At 40.4% G+C, this 25,400-nt stretch overlaps 1 protein-coding gene across 1 annotated transcript in view; it reads left to right on the forward strand.

Moving 5' to 3' along the window:
• The window catches only part of Glg1 (golgi glycoprotein 1), a 94,598-nt gene that overhangs the window by 62,745 nt on the left and 6,453 nt on the right, over nt 1-25,400 (forward strand). The window contains exons 9-24 of the mRNA XM_051201743.1: nt 1,641-1,762; nt 3,846-3,947; nt 6,085-6,238; nt 8,193-8,330; nt 11,055-11,141; nt 12,087-12,149; nt 13,252-13,365; nt 14,603-14,691; nt 15,455-15,572; nt 16,704-16,796; nt 17,839-17,976; nt 20,255-20,378; nt 21,192-21,334; nt 21,497-21,598; nt 22,553-22,660; nt 24,723-24,843. Coding sequence (XP_051057700.1) covers nt 1,641-1,762; nt 3,846-3,947; nt 6,085-6,238; nt 8,193-8,330; nt 11,055-11,141; nt 12,087-12,149; nt 13,252-13,365; nt 14,603-14,691; nt 15,455-15,572; nt 16,704-16,796; nt 17,839-17,976; nt 20,255-20,378; nt 21,192-21,334; nt 21,497-21,598; nt 22,553-22,660; nt 24,723-24,843 — 1,816 coding nt within the window. The remainder of the gene's footprint in view (nt 1-1,640; nt 1,763-3,845; nt 3,948-6,084; nt 6,239-8,192; nt 8,331-11,054; nt 11,142-12,086; nt 12,150-13,251; nt 13,366-14,602; nt 14,692-15,454; nt 15,573-16,703; nt 16,797-17,838; nt 17,977-20,254; nt 20,379-21,191; nt 21,335-21,496; nt 21,599-22,552; nt 22,661-24,722; nt 24,844-25,400) is intronic.

Here is a 25,400-nt window from a genome sequence, read left to right on the forward strand (position 1 = left end):
GAAAAGCAGCCAGTGCTCTTAAGACTGAACCCAAAAACAGGAGGTTTAAAAAAAAAAAAAAAAACTTAAACCAGTAAGGGTTGTAATTTCTGTCTTTCACTTGGTTAAGATCTCCACTCCACAACCCCATATGCCACCCATCTGTAGTAATAACAATCTTCTGTCTATAATGCTTTGCAGCTTACCTTACCTTTTACATGTATATTAACTTTTGTTTGTTTGTTTTGGGATAGGTCTCACTGTGTATCCCTGAATGTCTTGGAAATATAAATATATAAATGTGTGTATGTATGTATCTTGAAATTCTAAACAGGCTGGCCTTGAACTCAACACAGGTATGCCTGTCTCTGCAACTTGAGTGTTGTGGTTAAAAGATGTGCACCGCCACACCACACTTGGCCATTTCTTAAAATATGCAATTAATGCTCTCAGAGTAGTGGTGGCACACACATTTAATCCCAGCACTCAGTGGGCAGAGGATGGTAAATCTCTGAATTCAAGGCCAGCCTGGTCTACAGAGCAAGTTATAGGATGGTTTGGACTACACAGAGAAATTCCATCTCCAAAAAAAAAAAAAAAAAAAAAGAGAGAGAGAGAGAGACAAAAAAATCTTCAGTTAAAAGGTCTAAAATGTAATGGGCTGGAGAGATGGGTCTGGGATTAAGAGCATGTGTACATGGGTTGCATAGACATACATGTAAGCAAAACACTCATATTTATAAAATAAAAATACAGGAAAAAATAGAGGTGGTGTGAAAACCCAGAGTCGATGAATGTTACATGGGAACAGAACCATTACCTGAACTTGCATCTTTTGATCCAGTCTCTTCAGTGCTCCATTTTGAGGTGCCTATTTTCCTGCCTTTATTCCACAATAAACAATGAGCCCAGCAAAAGCAGATGAAGTAGAATGTATTCTCAGTTTCCGGTGCTTTACAACAAGCATTTGTGAGTCTTATGGTATAAATATAGTTGGCAAAAAGTAAGAAATTGTAGCAATTCTTTTTTTTCTTTGTTTTGTTTTTTGTTTGTCTGGTTTTCAAGATGGGTTTATCTGTGTAACTCTGGCTGTCCTGGAACTCACTCTGTAGATCAGGCTGGCCTTGAATTCAGAGATCATCCTGCTTCAACCTCCTAAGTGCTGGGATCAAAGGTGTGTGCCCAGCACTCTCTTGTTTTCTACTTCCAGCTGTGAGTTAATTGAAATCTCTCACATCTGCCTTAATAAAACACAGTATACTTGTTATGTACCAATGTCATTTTGGTGAAATTTATAGCATTGTTAGGATCAAATTGGTTTCTACTTGGAGCTGTCTTTTTTTTTGCTCTTTTCAACTCTGGCTTCCTTCTAAGCAGCAGATTGAGAAATTTGATTAGTAGGAGGCAGCCTGTATAGGCATGTTGTAAAGATGCCTCGTGAAGGTCAAACCAAGTAAATATGCAAGTGCCACAGTGACTTCAATAGATAACCTGGAGCAAGTGGAGAAATAATTGAAAAATGTTCCATCAGCGCTTTTCAGCTTGGCCAGTAACATTTGTAGAGCCTTGTGTAGATTGTGATATGATATGCTGGACTGAGCATCTGATGGTATGACATTGCTCTTCTCTGGGCCTAAATTACTTTTTCTTTTCCAACCCAGCTTCAGACATTGATTCAGGAGACTGACCCTGGTGCAGATTACCGCATTGATCGAGCTTTGAATGAAGCTTGTGAATCTGTAATACAGACAGCCTGCAAACACATACGATCCGGAGACCCAATGTAGGTTCTTTTATTTGTAGCACTATCTATATTGTATTGTATTTGACAGCACAGAGAACATTCCCTCCAATGACTTTTGCGTAGCTTAACATCTTGACTGAAATTTTGTTGAACAGTTAACACATATAATACTTTTGTTAAAACTAATATTGAAATTGAGACTTCTGATATGCCTCATCCATGATGAAGAGACATCTAAACCCAGAGCTGTGATGGTATTTGTTGACAATGTCTGGGCATATATGGACCTCTCTTAGTCACTGAGTAACTTCCTATAGTGCAAAGGCACTCAGGATAAAGTAACATTGTACACTGACACTCTATTTTTTTCATCCTTTTTTGTACATTGGCTACTTGAAAATCGTCAGAAAGCAGTTGATCATAATTGAGACCAAAGACAAGATGTGATATTTAGAAGCTATGGTCACAGGCAAACTGAATAGTGGCATTTTATCCAGGATATTGAAAACTAATTAAATGCTCAAGTTAATACATTTTATTTTCATTCCTTTTATTCCATATGATATGAAAATAGGTCCTAAAACCAGATTGCAAATAAGAACATAACTTTTTTTGTTTGCTGGTATGTTGGGATTTTTTATTTCTTTTTTAGTTTTTATAGACAATGTTTCTCTGTATAGCCTTGGCTAGCCTGGAACTTGCTTTGTAGACCAAGCTGGACCCCAACTCAGAGATTGCCTGACTGCCTGCCTCTGCTTCCCGAGTGCTGGGCTTAAAGGCATATGCCATCTCTTCTGGCTTACACAACTCTTTATAGCTTGTGTCTGGCAGTGCCTAACAATAAAGTGAGTGCAGTCAGGGTTTATCACCATTCTTCTTTGTGAAAGCTCCCATTGCTCATGTTGCAGTAGGGAATTAAAACAGAATTCTTGCTTAAAGCTTTTATGTTGGTAAAGGAAGTATAAGCACATACTAAACTAAGGGTGTTTATAGTTTAATAACTGTGTGAACCAGAAAAGGGGCAGGGGAAAAGGAGATGTGTTTTATGTGTATGGTGTTTTCCCAGCATACATGTCTGTGAACTACTGCTTGCCTGGTAATAAAAAGTATATAGAAGGGCGTGTCAGATTCCCTGGAACCAGAGCAGTTATGGGGGTGCTGAAAATTGAGCTGAGTGTTGTTGAAGAGAAATCAATGTTCTCCATTCCCAACATTTTGATTGTGTACAATGTATAACCCTTTTCCAGGTCTTGATTTGAACAAACATTTAAAAAGACATGAGATAATTGAAAATATTTGCGGGGGCAGGGGTGATAACAGGATTTTATTGTATATGAAGGATTTGCCTTTTGTTGTTGCTATGATAATGATATCATATTTAAAGAAATAGGTTGAAGTATTTACTGAAAATTGCCTTAATTATCAGCAAGAGACACTGAGTTAAAACAAATTTGGCTATAGGCTCTCAGGAGTGTAACGAGTTCGGTTTTTCCACCTGACACCACCCGGTCTTGTCCTGCCGCCTCGCCAGCCCCAAATAATACACAGAGACTCTGTATCTGATACAATACTGTTGGCCCGGTTACTTGTTTCTTATCGGCTAGCTCTGCCTTTAATTATTAACCCATTTCTGCTGATCTATGTACTTTCACATGGCCTTCTCTTACCGCGGAGGCGGCTGGCATCCAGCTCTCTCCAGACTCTCCATCTTGACTCCTCCTTACTACTTCCTATTTCCTCCTTGTCTCCTAGTCCCTCCTATCTTCCTTTCCTATTGGCCAACAGTGCTTTATTATTAACCAGTATGAGAAACATATATACATAATGGCATCTCCCATCACAGGAGCTCCAGGTAGGGAAAGTGATTGGTACACTATTTTCTACTCTTGTGTATATTGGAAAGTTTTCCATAATAAATGATTAAAAACAAAACTGCTATACAGAATTTGAAATGCAAAGTGACTTAAAGCTGGTAGAAGAAACAATTATAGTAAAGTTAATTTGTGTGATTCTCAGAAAAATAAATTATATCACCCTTGGGAAATACTGTATTGAAATGAGATTTTTGGAGCCTATCATCAGAATATTTCTTTCATTATAATTTCACCTCTGTTATGACCAGGATTCTTTCATGTCTGATGGAACATTTATATACAGAGAAAATGGTGGAAGACTGTGAACACCGACTCTTAGAACTGCAATATTTTATCTCTCGGGATTGGAAGTGAGTATTTTAAAACCAGAAGAAGGCCTTGCCTCATTCTGACTACTTGTGTGGTCAGTATCAAGTGGATGGGTGTGCATGTGGGGAAGAATTCAATAGTTTAGCTGTGTGTACCTGTGCATAATGTGTGTGAGTTTGTTGGCCACAGTCAACATGTGGGAGTCAGAGGACAACTTGATGGAGTCCTTTCCTTCCCCTCCACACTTACATAGGCTCTGAGGGTCAAACTATAGTCACCAGGCTTGCACGGTGAAGTGCTTTGACCATGGAACCATCTCACAAACCCACATTGTTTTTAAACCCATAGCTCATACTTAAAGAGTACACCTCCTCTGCTAAGCTGTGTCCCCATACCCCACTTTTCTATTTTAGATAATCAGTAACAAACTATTTTCAAATTCTGGGATAGCTAACTATCTCCAACCCCCAGAAAACCTATTCTTGCTACTTCTAGAGCAGTATCTAAATGCAAAGTCAATCCATTGCCAGTCTGTAGGGAGGCCAAGCATCCCTAATCACCACTACTTTGGAAGTTGGGCTCAAACCATTTCTGATACCACAAATATCTTTTGAGAGAGAGTGCTGGTACCTGTGCAGACACCAAGAGCATCTTCAGTTTTGACTTTAAAAAGAGAACAGTACATAAATGACAGTTTGATTTTTGTTTTTAAATCCCTCTCTCATTCTGTTATCATTTTATTTAATGAAAAGACGAACTAGGGTAGTGCTCTCTTACATACAGTCAGAATCACTACAGTTTTTGGCTGTGTTCACCTCTTCTTTCTGTGCTTTTTTATGTATACAGTGTTCTGCCTGCACACCAGAAGAGGGCACCAGATCTCACTATAGATGGTTGTGAGCCACCATGTGGTTGCTGGGAATTGAACTCAGGACCTCTGAAAGAATAGCCAGTACTCTTAACCTTTGGGTCATCTCCCAGCCCTGTGCTTAGTGTTTTCTTTTCCTTCTCCAGTGCCTGCTGACACTGGGTTCTACTGCTTCTGCCTCCAATATTCAGAAGCTTCTTGTTTAACTTGCTTAAATCACTGTATTTGGTCTTTATTCTTTCTTGATGATTAATTTATGTTTTGTTCACATGCGTCAGTGGAAGAAGGTATTTTTTAGATTGGTCTGGAAGGCCAGGCATTGTGGCATGTGGCACATGAATGCATGTGTGTATGATTAAGACTAAAACAGAAATATTGCAAGTTCAAGACTGCCCTTGACTGCATAGCAAGACTATGTTTAAAGTTAACAACTGTTTAAAGTTAACAACTGAGTATGGAAAGGATTGAAGGAGATTGGATGATAGCTTTCCCAAGCCGCCTCAAGCTATCTGAACTGAAGTAATTTGGCAAAGTTAAGACAATGACATCTCTTCAACTCTTCTGTGATCAGAAACGTGCTTCATAATCTCTTAAAAGTTTCTCACCTGCCATTAAACAGGGCCCCCTACAGTTGACAATAGAATGTGAACAATCAGGTATTCCTTGGTCTGATTGAAGAAAAGAAGCGGGTTCATACATCATCCATTGTCCTCACATGATTCAAAGTTAAATGTTTTATAATGTGATAAGCAATTTTCAAGCAAATTGAAGAAATCACTACTTTTATCTTCCATAAGAAGATGAAGAGAACATTTTTGTTGTTGAGTATTCTGTGTAGGAGACTGCTTTTCTTGCCTTTTCCTGATCTTGTTGAAACTAGTGCATCTGATAGAGTTGCACTGCATTCATCCTTGGAAAAAGTACATAATGAAAGATTGACTAGGCGAACAACAAACCTAGTTTACTCTGTTGCCTCACTTGCTGAGTCTTGTAGTAGGTACCTTACAGATCCAGAATGACATCTTTGAGGGAAACTAGACATCTCCTGTATGAAGGTTAACACATTTTTGTAAGTTGACTATTGTGTCATTATGACTGGCATTTAGAGTGGAGTGTGGTTGCTTGTGACTTAATTCTCAGGTTAGCAAGTGGAGGCAGGAGGACCAAGAGTTCATCCACAGCTACACAGCAGCTTCAAAGCCAGCCTGAGTGATATGGGACCTTATCTGAAAGAAGGAAAAACAAACAACAGCATGTATGAGAAGGACAATAGGGAAGTAGTGCTTCTCTTTTCACTCTTAACCTTCTAGGTTGGACCCTGTTTTGTACCGAAAATGCCAGGGAGATGCTTCTCGCCTTTGCCATACTCATGGTTGGAATGAGACCAGTGAACTTATGCCTCCTGGAGCTGTGTTTTCTTGCTTATATAGACATGCCTACCGTACAGAAGAACAGGGAAGAAGGGTATGCTGTCACCTGATTTCTTCCTAATGCCATTTGTTTGTTTCCTACCTATTGTTCTGATTTCTGTCGTCACAAGGAAGCCTTTCTGATATATGTGGTGGGATGGGAGGGTATTGTACTACTAGAAACATAACCATTCAGTTAGTATCCCTGCTGGTATAGTTGTCTACCAGCTTCTTTTCTGTGTGTTGGGTTTTTTGTTTGTTTGTTTGTTTGTTTTAAACAAAGTATATAGGGGAACATTTCCAGGTTTGCTCTCTAAATTTCCAAAATACAAATCACACATGGACAATTAAATTCTACTGTTCTGATTTTATTTAGCTTTAAAGATCCATTAGAAGTTTTAGCCAGTGGTTCTCTAGACTTCTTCCTTTGGCAGCCAAACACAAGTGCTTTATATTAATGAGATCTCTCTGGCAATGCACTAGTCAGAGCACAAACTTCAATACCAGCTTGTTGGCATTTCCCTGCCCCAATTTACCACCCTTTGATGAGATATTTGTGTGAGCTTAGCTGTCTTCTGGTGCCACACAGACATGCTGCTTACTGTCATTCTGAGACCCTGTTTGATGTCATTTCTGCATATGTTACAGACTAGCTATTTTATTACTTTACATACCTGAGTACGGGTACCCTCCTGAGCCTTTTTAGGAGTCAGAACCAGGAGATACAAATAAAAAGTATCACACTTTAATTGTGAAAAGCCTGACCCAGTTTTTTATTCTAGTTTTCATTCTTTCAGAAAACATAGTATTTCCCATTAGCCACAGATGTTCCCATACCCTGGTATCTGGTTAGTCCCAACAGTAGAAGGTTCTTTCTCTTGTAAATAAAGGTAGAGTAGAATCCCTTGTGCTGACTTTTTAGATTTTTTTATTCCACTTTTATTGTGTGTTCACACGCACAGACACTTGTCATGGTGTGCATGTAGAAAGAAGCCAGACAACAAATTGCAGAAGTTTGTTTCTTCTTTCACCGTGTGAGTCTCAGGGAGTATCAAGCTCAGCAGAGGTGCCTTTATCTACTAAGCCACCTCAACATACATGCCCCTTGTGTGATTTTAAAAAATACGTTTACAGAATTGAACTGAAATTCACAGGACATAAAATTAGCCCTTTAAAGGAAAAAAACAATGGTCTTTGGTACATTCACAGTATTCTACAAATATTGTCAAGATATTCTGTGACTCTGGAAGGGAAACTACTTGGGCCTGACTCAGTGGGTCAGTGTGCTTGTTGCCGAGCCTTATGTCCTGAGTTCAACCTCCAAAGCCAATGTAATAAAAGGAGAACTGACCCCTATTAAGTTGTCTTCTGATCCACACAGATGCCGTGGTACTTGCACAGCTACTGTATACATAGGAACATATAAGTAAATAAATAAATAGATGTAATTTTTAAGAAAAAAATGAAAACCCCATACCCACTGAGGAATTATGTCTGTGTCCCTGCCTTGGGTATGTGTTTTTTGTGGGCATCTAAAAGGACTGGTAATCACCTTTTTCACTCTGCTCATTCGGTATAATTTGCCTATAATATACAGCCCTGGCTGTGTAATTGATGTTGTCATTGCCTGCATGCAGTATGTATACATATATCTTGCCCGAATCATTTCTAATATCTTACCATACTCATGGAGTAGCAAGATAATGTTGCTAAACAAAACCCTACTTTGAACGGATCTAGTTCACTTTTATTTTTTTTCAGGGTACCCTCAGAAAAGGACACCATGTAGTTTAATGGAAAATGCTGATTGTATAAATGTTTGGAGAAAACTTCGACAGCTCCCTAAAGCATTTAATTCTTATCCTAGAAAATGTAATTTGGTATAAAGTTTGGGGAGTAAACTATAGGACTAGTTATTAGTTTCCTGATAAGAGATTTATTCTGTCTAGGGACTTCATGTATTTACTTTTGTTACCTTTGAAGTCTTTTGCTCATTCTTTCTGATGTAGCTTTCACGAGAATGCCGAGCTGAAGTACAAAGAATCCTACACCAGCGTGCCATGGATGTGAAGCTGGACCCTGCCCTCCAGGATAAGTGCCTGATAGACCTTGGAAAATGGTGTAGTGAGAAAACAGAGACTGGGCAGGTTGGTGACAGAGCTTCAGTTGGCTTTCTCTAATCATAATGTTAGTGACTCATTTAATGTAAAGTACCCATAAAGTCCATCTCAGTGTTTGCTGGTATGATCTATACATTTTCAATTTTCTTCCTAAGAAGAAACCCACCGGAGAGTTTTCTTTTGTTTGTTTGTTTGGTTTTTTGGTTTTTTGTTTTGTTTTTCTTTTATGTAAGAATAGTTATATTTTTTATATGCTTTAATGTTATGGTTTATTATTAGAGTTGGTTATTTTCCCTCATTATGTAGTGTTTAGAGCCAAGAGGACTGGGGAGATGGTGTAGAGGTTAAGAGCACTTGTTACTCTTGCAGAAGACTCAGGTTCAATTCTAGGACCTACATGGCAGCTCACAACTATCTGTAACTCCAGTTCCAGAGGATCCAATGCCTCCTTCTGACCTTCGCAGGACCAGGCATGCACATGTCACACATACATACATTTAGGAAAAACACTTATGTATTTGAACTAAAAGAAATCTAAAAATGTTTAGAAAGAAAGAAATCTCAGAGCCAGAATATGTCCTGCTCTGACAAGTATATAAATAAAATTTTGTGGTAGGCAATTTTTTATACTAGGCATTCTATTTTTCTTAGCATATTTCCTTTTTCTTTCATTTTAACTAATTTTATTTTTTATTTTTTTAAATTTTCTAACATAGGCTACATTAAATCCTTTTGTGATTGAAAGAGAATTTTGTGATGTATGTATGTATGTATGTATGTATGTATGTATGTATATGTATGTATGTAAATGTTCTGGAATGCACCCTAGGACAGTTCTACTAGATGCATGAAAATGTAGTAATTTTCCACTTAGTTGAAAGTCACACACAACTAGAAATAGTGACATGTGCTCTTTGAAGGTAGAAACAAGATAACAACAGCTCAAAGATAGCTTAGCTCACGCCTTTAATCCCAGCACTCTGGAGGCAAAGGCAGGTGAATATCTGTGAGTTTGAGTTTGAGGCCAGCCTGGTGTACATAGTGAGATCCTGTCTCAAAACAAAACAAAAACAAAAATGCCTAGGGGCTTACAGGTAGTTAGACACTCATAAGTTGCCCATGTTTCTGTAAATAAGTCCTTACCTAAGCCTCTATAAGCAATCATGGGGCTGGAGAGATGGCTCAAAGGTTAAGAGCACTGGCTGCTCTTTTAGAGGTCCTGAGTTCAATACCTACCAACTACATAGTGGCTCACAACCATCTATAATGAGATCTGATGCCCTCTTCTGGCATGCAGACATACATGCAGACAGAAAACTGTATACATAATTAATAAATAAATTTTAAGCAACCATAATTACTGGGTCCCGTACAGAGACACACCAAAAAATGTTGGAGTTGGACAATCTTTTTTTTTTTTTTTTTTTTTCTGTTTGTTTTTTGTTTTTCAAGGAAGGGTTTCTCTGTGTAATAGCTCTGGCAGTCCTGAACTAACTCTGTAGAGCAGGCTCACCTCAAACTCACAGAAAACTGACAGAGAACTCACAGAGATCCTCCTACCTCTGCCTCTGCCTCTGCCTCTTGAGTGCTGGGATTAAAGTTGTGCGCCCACCACTTGGCTGGAGTTGGACATTTTAAGAAACACCATAATTATTTACCAAGACTATTAGCTGCAGGAATATCATTTTCATCACTTGTTTCATGAGCCTGCTCTAATTGTTTATGATTAGGAAATGCCTATAGCTTAGCCTTCTGCTGCCTCTGTTTGATACAACAAGAACAAAAATGTGTTGATAGAGGATCCCAGAAAAGTGTTTCTTCACACTGTTCTATAAGGTGAATCTTCAGAAACCCCAACTACATTGTGGCCCATGACTGTGAAACTAAATGGTTAAGATTTTTCTTGTTATCTGTCTTACTTGCAGAAATTTGATGCATTTTCCTTTGAGTCATCCCCCTCTCCAATTCTGGCTGTTGTAATTTCTCCAGTCCTTCTGTCTTTCTTCCTATTCTAAGTCTAAAACAGATTCCTAAAGAATGATCAATATGTTGAACCTGAGCTCTTAACAGAGTGCTCTCCTGAGAAGTAGCTTTTGGTAGCCTTAGGAGAGGGACCTGGTACTGTACTTACAATTCTAAGCAACTAAAAGGAATAGTAAATAGTAAGGCTATATATATATAAGGCATTGTCAGCTCAGTGTCTAAAGCCCAGACAAAATACCCTTTAGGTAATAACAGTATGTGGTTAAAGGGTCTAGAGAACTAGATTGTCCATTAAGAGCACTGGATTGTATCCCAGAGGACATGAATTCAGTTTCAGTCATCCCTGTGGTAGCTTACAACCGTCTATTATAACTCCAGTTCCAAGGAATCTGACTCCTCTTCTAGCCTCTGCTGCCCCACACATATATGCAAGCAAAACACTTTGCCACATCAAATAACTTTTTTAAATAGCCTGCTAAAGTTTATAGGTTATGGTTTATAGTTTGATGACACCTAGGTAGTTCCTGTTGCACTTGTAAGTTTTAGCCTTCTGAATTTGCATGGCTTAGAGTACTACTTGGCTCTTTCAACTACTGTGTTACATCAAGTTAACAAGTTACATCTTAGATTTAATCAAATAAAGCTTTTGTGATGTTTAGGAAGGTGGTTTTCAAAGGGAGGCAAGTACAAAGGAGGCAGACACAGTGTCCCACCTCTCCTTATGTGCATCCATGACTGAACACCAAGGGCTTGCCTTTTTATGTTCAGGAGCTTGAGTGCCTCCAGGATCATCTTGATGACTTAGCTGTGGAATGCAGAGACATAGTGGGCAACCTCACCGAGTTAGAGTCTGAGGTAAGTAATGAGTAGCTCCCTGGGGGAGAGGTGCTGCCAGTAGCCCTTTTGTTTCCTTACTCTTGAAAATACAGATTCTTTGTATTCCCAAGTGAAAAGAACCTCATCAGTCTTTCCCTATTTACTTTGTAGAAAAGTACATTGTGCTGAGTCCTAACCTCTTCTGTCACAGCTCCAGAAAAGCTATCTATACAGTTAGCTGTTTGGCTTTTCTTGCGTTATCAGTTATTAGACCTTTTCTAACTTGAGAAAAGATGGCTTCTGCACTTCAGGTCTCTGAATCACATTTAAAAGCAGTCTAAGCAGTGATAGTCTCTTACCTCTAAAGCTCTTTTAGAGAGGTCATTTGGTACTAAATTTGTATGCTTAATAAATACAAAATGTGGGGTTAAAAAGCCTCATAAGTGTAGACAATATTGTTTAGAAATACAGAGATAATAAAAACTCCAAAGAATTTGTATGTTCTAATATTAATTGCCAAATATTTAATCTCCCCTTTCTTTTTTGTTTTGTTTTCTGAGACAGTGTTACCCTGTGTAGCCCTTAGCTATCCTGGAACTCCCTCTGTAGACCAGGCTGGCCTCAAACTCAGAGATCCCCTGCCTCTGCTTTCTGAGTGTGTTATTAAAGGCCTGTGTCATTACCACTCAGTACATCATCTCCCTTTTCTTAATTCTGCTTCTTCATTTGTTCAAGCCTATAAAAGGATCTATCTGTCAGGTGCAGTGAGTGGTATACACCTTTAATGCCAGCACTCAGAAGACAGAGGCAGGCAAATCTCTGTGAGTTCTAGCTGGTGCTACATAGTTAGACAAGGAGATGAGGGAAAATACACACACACACACACACACACACACACACACACACACACACACACACACACACACACTCCTCCACACTTGGCTTTTATAAAGCAGAGTGATTGATCTATTTAATCTTCTACAGGATATCCAAATAGAAGCTTTGCTGATGAGAGCATGTGAGCCTATAATTCAGAACTTTTGCCATGTAAGTGATGTCTGGGGGAACAGGGGTTACTAACAGAACCAAATTCAATGGGTCTTTGAGCCTCAAAGGTAGTATGGGGTTCACCTCTGTCTTCAGCATAACTACTCTTGAATGATAACCAGCTTTAGCAAATGAAAGTTGGAACTATAAACAAGATTGAGGAAAGGGCCAACAGCTTGGGGAACCCTGGTGATTATAGAGCTTGATTCCAGCAATTAGTAACACTCTGCAGATGAGCAGGTGTGTGGCCAGCAGCAGTGGGTGAAGTGACTTTATGAGAAAAGATAAAGGGGAAGCATAAGACTAGTACCTAAAACAGAGACCCCAGAGAGTCTGTGTAAGAACATGGCAAAGAGTCATCTGCGAAGAAGCAGGCTTCCACCAGACATCAAATCACCCGGTATTTGAAATAAATTGTTGTTTAACCCAAGAAAAGAAAAAAGAAAGAAAGAAAAGAAAAGATATAGGGGCTGGAGAGATAGCTCAGAGGTTAAGAGCACTGGCTGCTCTCCCAGAGGTCTTGTGTTCAATTCCCAGCAACCACGTGGTGACTCGGCCTTCTATAGTGGAATCTGATGCCCTCTTGTGGTGTAAATGTGTACATGCAGACGAGCACTCATACATAAAATAAAGAAATAAATCTTTAAAAAAATAAAACTTGTTAAAAGATGTTTTAAATACAAGAAAGAAAAGACGCAAGAGAGAAACTCCAGGGTTCAGCTGAGTTGCTTCTCAGGAATTGTTAGCAATGGTAGTTACAACTCAATGCCAAGTAACTTCTTTTACTCCCCTTTTACCCAAATTGTAGAAGTGAAGTACATTTAGTAACCCTTAAGATCTGACAGCTAGGTATTATCCCTAAAGCTGCTGCTGGCACCATAGAAGGAAACAGGTAATATTCCTCACAGTAGATGTTCTTGCTTCATGCATTTCTTGCTGAATTTTTATCTTTCCTGGTTTCTCAGGCTTATTTTTGAAGATATGTGATGTATTTATTTTGAAGGTTTCTAGAGTCACTCCTATTCACATTTTTTATGAATGGCACTATAGATTGTATTGTTAATTGTTACAAGTAAAGTGAAATGTGTACTATCTTTCCCAGGATGTGGCAGACAACCAGATAGATTCTGGGGACCTGATGGAGTGTCTGATACAGAACAAACACCAGAAGGACATGAATGAGAAGTGTGCCATTGGAGTCACTCATTTCCAGCTGGTCAGTTCATTTCCCGTCTTGGCTGCTGGGGTGATTAGTGAACATCTTGCTTTGGAACAGCCAAGCAATCCTGCTCTTCTCATTATTTCCAGTTATGTGCCCTATTTGGAACTTCTCTCAGTAACTGTGACTTTTCTTAACTGTGGCCAGGCACTTTCCTTAGCTCTTTAGCATTCAGTGACAAATGAGACAGGGTCCTAGAGAACATTCATTTTAGAGGGAATAGAGACAGGAGAGCAGGCAGCTCCTGCTCTGGTTAATGCTCACATTAAATGATACTTAATATCACTGGAGTCTGTTGTTTATATAAGTATTCAATGCCCTAGCCTAGATGTACAGCAGCACTCTGGGCCCTGAGTCCTTTCCTCTGCTCTGCTCTGCTCTGCTCTTTATTTCTTTCCCTCATTGTGTGCTGGAGCTTGAAACCAGGGCCTTACATGCAGTTTCCCACTGAACTAAATCCCTACACAGCATATCCTCTCCCTTTTTTTTCTTTTTAAATCATATAACTTAGATGTACTATTTGAATAATATGGCTAGACCATACTCTTTGTAATAACAGGAAGCTAAAGAAGTTTGATGTAGCAAGCACTTTGTCCATGGAGGATGATTGGTTAGTCAACTGAGGTTATTGACTGCTTCTCAGCATGTAGCCCATGTGCTTTCGTTCCATTATGTTAATGGACTGTCTTGCTAGAATCTAGACTCTAGTAAAAGAAAGATGCCAGAACAGATATGGTATGTATCATGGCTACAAAATCTTGGGTGGTTCAGAGAAGAAAAACAAAACCGGGGCAGGTGTTAGGGAATGAAAGGACTGCAAGAGGAGATACTAAGAAATTGAACTAAAAATAGAACAGTGAGCCCAGATGTGTGATTTGAAGGACAGGAGGGTCAGTGTGCTGTCACAGGAGAACCATGAGATCTCAGCAGATTCCAGAAGTTCTTAGAAACAGTGTGGTCTCAGACTTACTGTATGTATAGCCATGGGTGACTTTGAACCTCTAATTTTCCTGTGCTGTACCTATTTCCAAACTGCTGGTATTATGGCATGTGCCATCACACCAGGTTTTTATGTGATGCTAGGAATCAATCCTAGAGCATTATGCATGCTAGCAAAGCACTCTATGAACTGAGTTGCATCCTCAGTCAGTTTCTGGAAGTTGTATGGCTACACTGTTATCCTTTACTGTTAATCATGATTTGCCACAGAGCTAATTTTTTTCTCATATTTTAGGTACAGATGAAGGATTTTCGATTCTCTTACAAGTTCAAAATGGCTTGCAAGGAGGATGTGTTAAAACTTTGCCCCAACATAAAGAAGAAGTATGTATCTCTTAATTGATATATCCTGCCTCCAAAGTCTCCCTCAGCCAGTATGTAGGATATGAGGCAACTTCCCACTATCCTGCAGTAGTGGTCCAGAGGCCATTCTCTTTTTTAGTGCAACCAGATTCTGGCATTGTTTGCACTTTGGCCACAGCTCCCTCAGCCACATTTGGTCATAGATGTTCTCAAAGAAAAGCCCCTAATGTATGGGAATATTTTTTTGTTTTTGTTTTTTTTGGGGGGGGGGTTGGTTTGGTTTGGTTTGGTTTTTCAAGACAGGGCTTCTCTGTTTTGTTTTGGAGCCTGTCCTGGAAATAGCTCTGTAAACCAGGCTGGACTCGAACTCATAGAGATCCTCCTGCCTCTACCTACCAAGTGCTGGGACTGAAGGCCCAGCTGGAAATATTCTTTTAAAAAAAAAAAAAGCAAACCTGGGTTCAGACCATCTTTCTGATGAATCAGGTATGGGGAGTCCTGAGAGAAACAACACAGCTTTGCTGAAGTAGAGATCTCGGGGATAAGTAGACCTCATCTCCCTTGAGAATTGGGTCTTAATGAGGGAACTGATAGGCTTTGACAATACAGTTGCCCAAATCTTACAAGTTGTTCTTGCTTGGGGAGGTGTCGAGTTGTTATAGAACACATAGGTTTTTTTTTTGTTTTTTTTTTTTTTTTGTTTTGTTTTTGTTTTTTTTTTTTTTTTCCTGTGCCTTCAGGGAATGTTTCCCAGTAGTGTGTTATGCTTTTCCTTCCATGGCAGGGTGGATGTCGTGATTTGCCTGAGCACCACTGTGCGAAACGACACTCTACAAGAAGCCAAGGAACACCGGGTGTCACTGAAATGCCGCAAGCAACTCCGTGTGGAGGAGCTGGAAATGGTAATGCTTGCAGAAACCACAGGACCAGTGCTTAGCTGCAGAGAAACAGGAACAAGGAGATGGGTTTTGCTACCATTGTGAACCATGAGATGTGGTTACATTTCCATATGACATTAGTTGCTTCTTTACTGTTTTGAGTTTGGTTTTAAATGATAGAATAGTTTTTACCACACACCACTAGAAGACAAACTGGGATAGATTCCAAGCATTTATAGTCATTGGATCCATACTGTCTTCAAAGATAGAACTTTGCTGTCCATTGAGCTGTCCTCTGGCTGCAGGATGGCTTCCTGAAACAGCTGAACTGCCTCTTTTACTTTTCCTCTCCAGCAGGAAAAGAGAAATCTCCCTTCTCCTTGAAATAAAACTCCTTCCCTTAAATTCAGGTGTCAGTTTGTGGGCCCGGTTACCCCCCACAGGGTCATCTGAGACAGCTGGGGAGTGGGAGGAGAGGCGGACATCTTCAGCTACTGTTGTGAAGCATGAGATGTGGAGTCACAAATGAAATCACATGGCAATCATGTCTTCTTCACACTGCTGCCACCTATAGAAGTCATCCCTAGAAAGTATCCAGTCAACAAATAAGTCTGTAAAATTCCATCTTCAGGGGGCTAGAGGGATAATTTAGTAAGTAGCACTTGCTACTCTTCCAAAGGACCTGAGATCAGTTCTCAGTACCCACATCAGCTATCTTATGCCTGTTTGTTTGGGTTTTTTGTTTGTTTGTTTAATTTTAGTTTTTCAAGACAAGGTTTCTCAGTGTAGCTTTGGTACCTGTCCTGGAACTTGCTCTATAGAGCTGACTTTGAACTCACAGAGATCTGCCTCTCTTTGCCTCCTAAGTGCTGGGATTAAAGGTGAAGGTGTGCTCCACCAACATCCACTTTTTTTCTTCTCTTTTTTATAAAAATATAAAAATTATTTTGGTTTTTTTCATGCCTGTAATTCCAGATCCAGGGGATCTTGACACCTCTGGCCTTCTCAGGTATCTACATGCATGTGCACATGCCCACATGCAGGCACACATAAGTACATATAACTTAAAATAATAAAAGTGGATCTTCAAAAAATATATATTGACATCTGTAGCTTCCTCACCTCACTTCCCACACTGGCTTCCTCTCAATGCAGACGGAGGACATCCGTTTGGAACCAGATTTGTATGAAGCCTGCAAGAGTGACATCAAGGGCTACTGTTCCACAGTGCAATATGGAAATGCTCAGGTAACATTTCACTTTTGCTTTAAGTGTTAGAATTCAAGTTAAGATTTCTTTATAGCAGCCAGTGTCTCACAGGTAAGACAAAAACTGACCCATGCTGTCAGTTTAATTCCCCCTTTAGCTTTACCCCTCTGTGCCTTGTCTGCCCAGTAAATTCGTGGCATTTCTGTGTAGCTTCTCCAATAACTCCACCTCTGATATTCATCCAGTGTTTCACTGCTCAGTTAGTGCTTGCTTGTTTTCTTCCTTTGGTTTTTTGAGACAGGATTTCTCTCTGTAGACCAGGCTGCTCTGCCTCTCAAGTGGGATTAAAGGCTTGTACCACCACGCCCAACTTCATGGGTTTTTGTTGTTGTTTTTGTTTTGTTTTGTTTATGTCTGCTTTCTCAGCTACCTAGGACCTTGCTGTAGTTCTTTAGCCTTTGAGATGGTTTCTTTAATTTCTTGTGTCTGCAATCAACCTTTTCTGTTACAGCTTTTCATAGTTTGCCCTCTGATATGCCTTTTGTCATAGGATTGGGTCTAATTCATACTTAGCATCTAACGCTACTCTTATAAAATATAAGTTGAGTTTAATTGAGTTTCTCGACTACACCCTGCTAGTCAGGGTAGTCAAATTTGTGGTCCAAGAGGAATCCTAACAAGGGATGGCTCAAGCAGCCAGAAAACCAGAGAGCTTAAGTGGGTTTCCTTTTAGATTCCAGTATAGCATGCTGATTACCCTGAATTTTTGTCACTTGGTCCACTGTTGCCTCTAAGGTTATAAAATGATGAGTATAATTCCCCTTAATGAGAAAGTCCATACACTTATTGCCTGGAATTAGAAACTAAAGATCCTAGGGTAGAAAAACAGTGTCATTCACTGAATTGAGTGTTACAGTCAAAATAGATGAGCTTCAATCCCTGATTTGCTTTGTAACTCAACCATAACTCTTACATCATCCATACTATCAATTAATAGCATCATACATAACTATCAATTAACAGATGAACTATCAATTCCTGATGTGTACTTCCTAACTTAACCATAACTTTTACATCATAGATTATTGAATGTTTGAAAGAAAACAAGAAGCAGCTTAGTACCCGTTGCCACCAGAAAGTATTTAAGCTTCAGGAAACAGAGATGATGGACCCAGAACTAGACTATACACTTATGCGAGTCTGCAAGCAGATGATTAAGGTAAGGAACGAGTGTGACCTAAGTGATAATAACAACATGAACCCCTTTGCATTGTATCCTGTTAAACACAGCCAACATAGTGATTACCTCAGCTGTGGTCTGTAGCCCAGTAGCATTGCCTTCATCTGCCAACTTGTGGATTTTTGAGCCCCCAGAATCTCTGTGGGTGGAGCAAAGTGTCCATAAGCCCTTTAGGTAATGTGCTGCTGCTCAAGTTGGAAAAATCACAGAGCTGAGCTGATAGGTGGCCAGGAGTCATCATCAGATCATCTCCCACACCCAAGACGTTTCTTTTCCAGATTTTAAATGTTACTTTATGTGTATGTGTTACGAACGGTTTTCCTGCCAGCCTGGTCTCAGAGCCATGTCAGCCCCCAAATAATACACAGAGATACTGTATTAGATATAAAGCTGTTCGCCAGTTACTAGCGTTTATTGACTAGCTCTGTCTTAAGTATTAACCCATTTCTATTAATCTAAGTGTTTCCACGTGGTCTTATCTTACTGGAGAGAGGGTCTGGACCTCTAACCTCAAGCCTCTACATCTTGAATCTCCTCTCCTACATCTCCCAGAATCCTCCTTGTCTCCTAGTCCCACCTATCTTGCCTTCCTATTTGCCAACAGTACTTTATTCATTAACCAATAAGAGAAACATATTTACAGAATGACATTTCCCATTTTCTCCTCTTTTCTGTCTAAAATAAAAGAAGGGTTTTTAACATAGTAAAAATATATAACAAAACACTTATCAAATAAGAACTATGGTTAACAATATTTAGTTCATTAACATTTAGCAAGATTTAAACAAAATATTATCCTATCTTTGTGAGTCTAAAGTCTTATATGTAACTTATATGTAACTAACTAAATAAAACTATAACCATAACTATCTGTCTTTAACTCTATCAAAGACCACAGATGGAGAGTATATAAACTCTAGAAATAACCGAGACAACTCACTGTTGTGGTCAGTCACCCAAAGTTCTTCTGTAATGTTCCATCTTCAGCCTATAGGCCATAGTGTATCTGGCAGACTCCTCAGCAAAGCAAGAAACTTTTAAACTGTCCATCTGTATTAGCAGTTTAGGTGTCATTCTTTCAACTGCTTCCTGCTGGTAGGGGGTGCTGTCATAGGGATCCTAAGAAGCCACACAAATCCTGGCTATAGTGGTTGGTCTGTTATTATTCCACGATATGTATGAGTCTTTTGCCTGCATGTATGAATGGGCACCATATACATGCCTGGGACCCACTGAGACCAAAGAGGGCATTGAGTTTCCTAGAACTAGGGTTATAGGTGGTTGTAAGATGCCACATGGGTGCTGGGAGCCAAACCCAGATCCTCTGCAAGAACAGCAAGTGCTCTTAACCACTGAGCCATCTTTAGCCATGCAAAATATGTTTCTATTTTGCATATTCTTTTGCTTCAAATAATCCTCCAGTGAATGAATGTTCTTAACCTATCTGTATATACAAAGAAATTAAAATTAAGGAAATGCAAAGAAACGTTAATGAAACTGCATTTCAGCTTTCCTGTAATATACAATGCTGATCCTATCAATCAATGTCCATGAAAATTTAATGTTTATTTGTATGTGTGTGCATATGTGCCCATGCTAAAGAAGAGGGAGAAGGGAAGGAGGGAGAGCATGAACACTAAAACAAGCAAGGGACACTTGGCAGTGAAGTGTCCTAACCAGAGCTTAAGGCACTGTACATGGACATGTAGGGTTAACAAGTAGAGATGGAGTTCATTACCAGCCCACACCTGAGCTCTCATTTAAGGGCAGTAATGTGTGTATGGTGACTAACCTTATATGTTTGGTAGATTATAGCCCCTACACTTAAGGTAAACCACATGTATCCTTACCCCAGATCCCAGTTCACATTGGTTAATAGTTATTTCCTGAATTCTGCCATTGTGGTTGGGTAGGTAAGGCTTGAGGACTGGATGGCACCTGGTATAGTATCATACTCACATAGTAATTGCACTTGTGAGCTGGTCTGTACTGTAACATAGCCATAGTAATAGGAACAAACCTCTGCAGAATGGAACCAATGTTGGCAGGGAGAAATGTGAAAAATGTTGGCAGTTAGGAAAAGTAAACAAGGGACCTGGGTCTGGGCACCTACTGATACTTAGCTGTTCCCTGTGCATGCCAAGTGATGCCTTTGTCTTGAGCTTTCATGAGCTCCCGGGTAGATGTAAAAACAGTCACAGGTAGGTTAGCTGCTAGTTTGGAATAGCCTTTTCACATAATTTTGTTTTCTTTGCAGCGGTTCTGTCCAGAAGCAGATTCTAAAACCATGTTACAGTGTTTAAAGCAAAATAAAAACAGTGAATTGATGGATCCCAAATGCAAACAGATGATAACCAAGCGCCAAATCACCCAGAACACAGGTACCATCTTGGCTCAGGTCTCCTGCTCCCACTCATTGTAACCTAGGTAGAATTGGCTGGGCATGTGGTTACCTATAGGTGCCATATAGCTCATGAATTTGAAGAGGTGAGCCTGCATGTGAGCACCGTATCCTCTCCTCCTTTAGAGACTATCCAGAAAATTAGGTCAGGGGAAGAGAGCTGAAAATCTGGGCAGCTGCTGTTAAAACTAGGAAAGGGAGTTTTATGGATTTGCGCAGAGTTCAAGAGTATAGAAGTTGTTTTCAGAAGGGAAACTTCAGCCCTTTACTAGGAAAGCTTGTAGCTTAGTGGACAAAGTGTTAGGTATTTCTTTCATGATGCTTTCCAAAATATCTATTGTGGGCAAAGTTCTGTTTTCTGCTTTCAATATTGGACCACAAAACCCTGCAGAGCTGCTGCAGAATTGAAGGGCCCTGAGAACCAGTGATGTGCTCTTACACTGAGTGGAACAACCTTGGAAAGTAGATGTGTTAACACACATTTAATCCCAGCACTTGAGAGGTTAAGGCTGGAGGACTGTGAAATCAATGTCTATATGACTAGCAGGCCTGAAACCATGCCTTCCCTACTATGAAGGGACATATCCTTTGAACTGCAGGAAGACTTTCCTTCCTTTAAAAACAGCAGCAGCCTTAGTATGATAACTTACCTGCCATTTACTAACTTAACAAACTGGTGTTTATATTCATGACTATTGACATAATATGCCCCCTTTTGAAAAATTAATTTCCAAAATTTGTGAAAATGTATAGGTGAACCACTTTATCTTATATTGACATGTTTTTATTGTAGATTATCGCTTAAACCCTGTACTAAGGAAAGCCTGTAAAGCTGACATTCCTAAATTCTGTCATGGTATCCTGACCAAGGCAAAGGATGATTCAGAGCTAGAAGGCCAAGTCATCTCGTGCCTCAAGCTGAGATACGCTGACCAGGTACACAGTCTGGGCCCTCTGCAGCGCATTCTCATGGCCGTCACCAGCATTCTTCTGTTGTCCTAAGACCTTCTGTGCCTTCCCCAAGCTGGGTTGTGAGGGCTTATGTAAAAACTTGATGCTCTCAGGTGGTCTAATGTGTTTTCCCTTCATCATCTCTAGCGCCTGTCCTCAGACTGTGAGGACCAGATCCGCATCATCATCCAGGAGTCTGCTCTGGATTACCGCCTGGACCCTCAGCTCCAGCTGCACTGCTCAGATGAGGTAAGCTGTGGCTGCAAAGGAGAGGTGACTGCAGATAAGCTTCTCTGCTCCGCTCCTAACTGTGCTTCCTTACAGGCTGGCTCTGCCTCACACTGAGCTGGACCTGGCATTAGTTTGTTACTCTACAGCATTGCTTCCACACCTGCCTGTCAAACAAGAGTATTCCTTCATTATTACTTGTACATATAGTGTGGCTGTCCCTTAGTATTCTTGACCATTAAGAACTCTTTAAGACTTGCCAGAACAATACAAGTGCTCTCCTAATGGCTCAAAGTGCCTGTCCTTAGAAATTATTGGTCTTCCTGGCTAGAAAAGGCCACCTGAGGAGCCCTGCTCTTGTTCCCCTTAAAACTGTCCAGAGAAAGTTGTTTACTCTCTTCTCTGAAGATCATGTTTGAGAAGTCTGTGCGTGTGTCATATGCAGTGGCTGTCGAGTTGTAACTGTCAAGTTGAGCCAGGTGTTCAGTGTTTTCTTTTAGTATTTTACTTTGTTATTTAACCTTTTTCCTGTGGAATCAAAGAGTAGTCTTTTTTTTTTTTTTTTTTTTTTTTTTTTAAATGTTTTTCAAGACAGGGTTTCTCTGAGTAACAGCCCTAGCTGTCCTGGAACGCAATGGCCTTAAACTCACAGAGATCCACCTGCCTCGGCCTCTTTCAGAATTGACAGTCTTTGAACCTGAAAGGGGAACAGAGCTTGGGAGTCTGGCATCTAGTACAGCTGAAAGGAATGCTCAGGGACCCTGAGCACATGTTTGGGAGAATCAACATTGATATGTTTAGGGACCCAGGTTTCTGAAAATAAGTGGCATTGTGTCTCACCTCTCCCTGAGGAGCAGGCCCATTCAGAGTCTGCAACAGGCACCATATATTCAGGGCTGATTGGATGGGCTTGATCTTCTCTGGAAGCTAGTTGTCCCTCAGTTGGGTGGTCCTGTTCTATTGTCTCCTGAGCAGATTGCTAACCTATGTGCCGAAGAAGCCGCAGCCCAGGAGCAAACAGGCCAGGTGGAAGAATGCCTCAAGGTTAACCTGCTCAAGATCAAAACAGAGCTGTGCAAGAAGGTAGCCACTCCCACACCCTCATCCTTGTCTATCCCCTGCCTCTTTTTCCTTTGGTTCCATTCCATTATTGATTGGAAGAGAGCCATACATTAATGGTCAAGGACCATATTATGGTTTGGAAAGAAGTAACCACATAGAATGCTGGGTACGAAGGCTTGTATTTTATATTTGAATACTTTCTTCCTCTGGTTTTTCAAGACAGGGTTTCTCTTTGTAGCCCTGGCTGTTCTGGGCTCATTGTGTAGTCCAAACTGGCCTTGAACTCAGAGGTCCATCTGCCTCTGCCTCCTGAGTGCTGGCATTAAAGGCATGTGCCACCATTCCCACCTTATATTTGTATTGTGTTTTAGTGTGCACTGGTATTTTGCCTACATGTATGTCTGTGTGAGGGTGTCAGATCTTGGAGTTACATATTGACAGTTGTGTGCTGCCATGTGGGTGCTGGGAATTGAACCCAGGACTCCTGGAAGAGCAGTCAGTGTTCTTAACCGCTGAGCCATCTCTCCATCTCCTGTGTTGGGTTATTAAGGAGTTGGTATTATAGCACTAAAAGGAAGAAGAGAAGAGGAGCTGTGGGTGCATGTTTCTCCTCTGCTCAAACTGTTCAAATCCACATTTTGAGGAATGGTAAGGGCTGGTTGAAAATCAAATCCAAGCTGGTGCTGTATATCGTGAGAGAGAGAGAGAGAGAGAGAGAGAGAGAGAGAGAGAGAGAGAGAGAGATTTAAAGTGCAACTGCTTTTTTTGTTGTTGTTGTTTTTTTATGGTTTATTTATTTATTAGATATACACTGTTCTGCCTGCATGTGTCCCTACGTGCCAGAAGAGGGCACCTGATCTCATTACAGATGGTTTGAGCCACCATATGGTTGCTGGGAATTAAACTCAGGACCTCTGGAAAAGCAGCCAGTGCTCTTAACCTCTGAGCCATCTCTCCAGCCCCGTGTGTGTTATTTTTTAATGATTCACTTATGTGTGTCGTTGTTTTGCCTGCATGTATGTCTGTGTAAGTGTGTCAGATTCCCCTAGAATGGAGTTTCAAGCAGGTGTGAGTTGCCATACGGGTGCTAGGAATCCTCTGAAACAACAGTCAGTGCTCTTAACCACTGAACCGTCTCTCCAGCCAGGTACTGCACTCAGGGAGGCAGAAGCAGGTGGATCTCTTGAGTTTTAGGCCAGCCTGGTCTATAGAGTAGTTCCAGAACATCCTGGGCTGTATAGAGAGATCCTGTCTCAAAAAAGAAACAGAAAAAGAAAAAGTAAATAAAAGTAAAGAAACCTAGTCCATACATTTTTCTTGGTAACACATGATCCTGTATAAGTAGGATTTTTGTTGTTTTGTTTTTTTGTTCTTCAAGACAGGGTTTCTCTGTGTTGCATCACCACCACCTGGCTAAAGTAGAACATTTTATAATCAAAACATACTTTTATTTGGTTGATAAATTAAGATTTTTAAAAATTATGTGTTGTCTGCATGTGAATATGTACACATAAGTGCAGGAGTCCAAGAAAGTCAGAGGCATTGGACACCATGGCCACTGGGAACCAAACTCAGGGCTTCCAGAAGAGCAAGTGCTCTTAGCCACTGAGCCATCTCTCCAGTGTCTTGACTGAGAAGTGGAATTTCAAAGTTAGACTATAGGCTGTATATTAAAATTCTCAATCATCAGTCTAATTTTTTAATTTCACATTGTTCATTTTTCCTAAAGTAACAGAATAAGTATTTTATCAATAAAAATATTAATGTGTAGGTACTTTAAAATAATGTGGCATACCAGAATGCCAAGAACTCCTGCCTGGTCATGGAATCTTGTACATAGTACTCTTAGCTTCCTTAGCTCCCACTGTATAACAGAGGTGGTTAGCACATTAGATTGGGTGCCAGAAGTCTAGATGCATTCTGTGCATATATGGCCACGTTACCACCCACCTATCCCAGAGTAGTTTCTAGTTCATCTTCCCTCTTTGGCCTATTTATTTGCATGTTCTGTAGCATGTTACAACCAGCAGATCCGATACATTTCCTCCACAAAGCTCTTTCCACAATGGACTTCCCTTTCCAGGAAGTGTTAAACATGTTGAAGGAGAGCAAAGCAGATATCTTTGTGGACCCAGTTCTTCACACAGCATGCGCCTTGGACATTAAACACCACTGTGCAGCCATCACCCCTGGCCGAGGGCGTCGTAAGTAATAATTGTTTGATCTCTCCCTGTCTGATCTCCTTGGAAGGAACAAAGACTGCCTTTGAGTAACCAGTTGCAGCTATGCTGACTGTGGCTATAGACAGGCCATATATAGCCCCTCCTGGATATCTGCTTGATGGTAAAGCTAGGCCTTGGTGGCAGTGAATTTGGGATTAATTTTGCAGGTTTGAACTGTCCAGAGCCACAGATATAGTGAAAGGGAAAATTTGAGTTATTAGGGAATCAAAAACTAAGTTACAGCTAAGCATAGTGGCACACACCTTTAACCCTAGCACTCAGGAGCCAGAGACAGGCAGATCTCTGTGAGTTCAAAGCCAGGCTGGTCTATACGGAAAGTTCTTGGATGGATAGCCCAGGCTACACAGAGAGACCCTGTATCTAGAAAAGTAAACCACTAGTGTGTCCTCTTCTCCTCTTTCCTACAAATGAGCATCCTGGGTCTATAAGGAGCACTATGGCAGCTTCTTAGTGTCTGAAACCCAGGTGATAGGCAGCTTGTTTCTAAGCCAGGGACAGCCAGAGAAAGTTAAGAGATG

This window comes from Phodopus roborovskii, unplaced genomic scaffold, assembly GCF_943737965.1.
Source record: "Phodopus roborovskii unplaced genomic scaffold, PHOROB, whole genome shotgun sequence".
In the NCBI taxonomy this organism is placed as follows: Eukaryota; Metazoa; Chordata; class Mammalia; order Rodentia; family Cricetidae; genus Phodopus; species Phodopus roborovskii.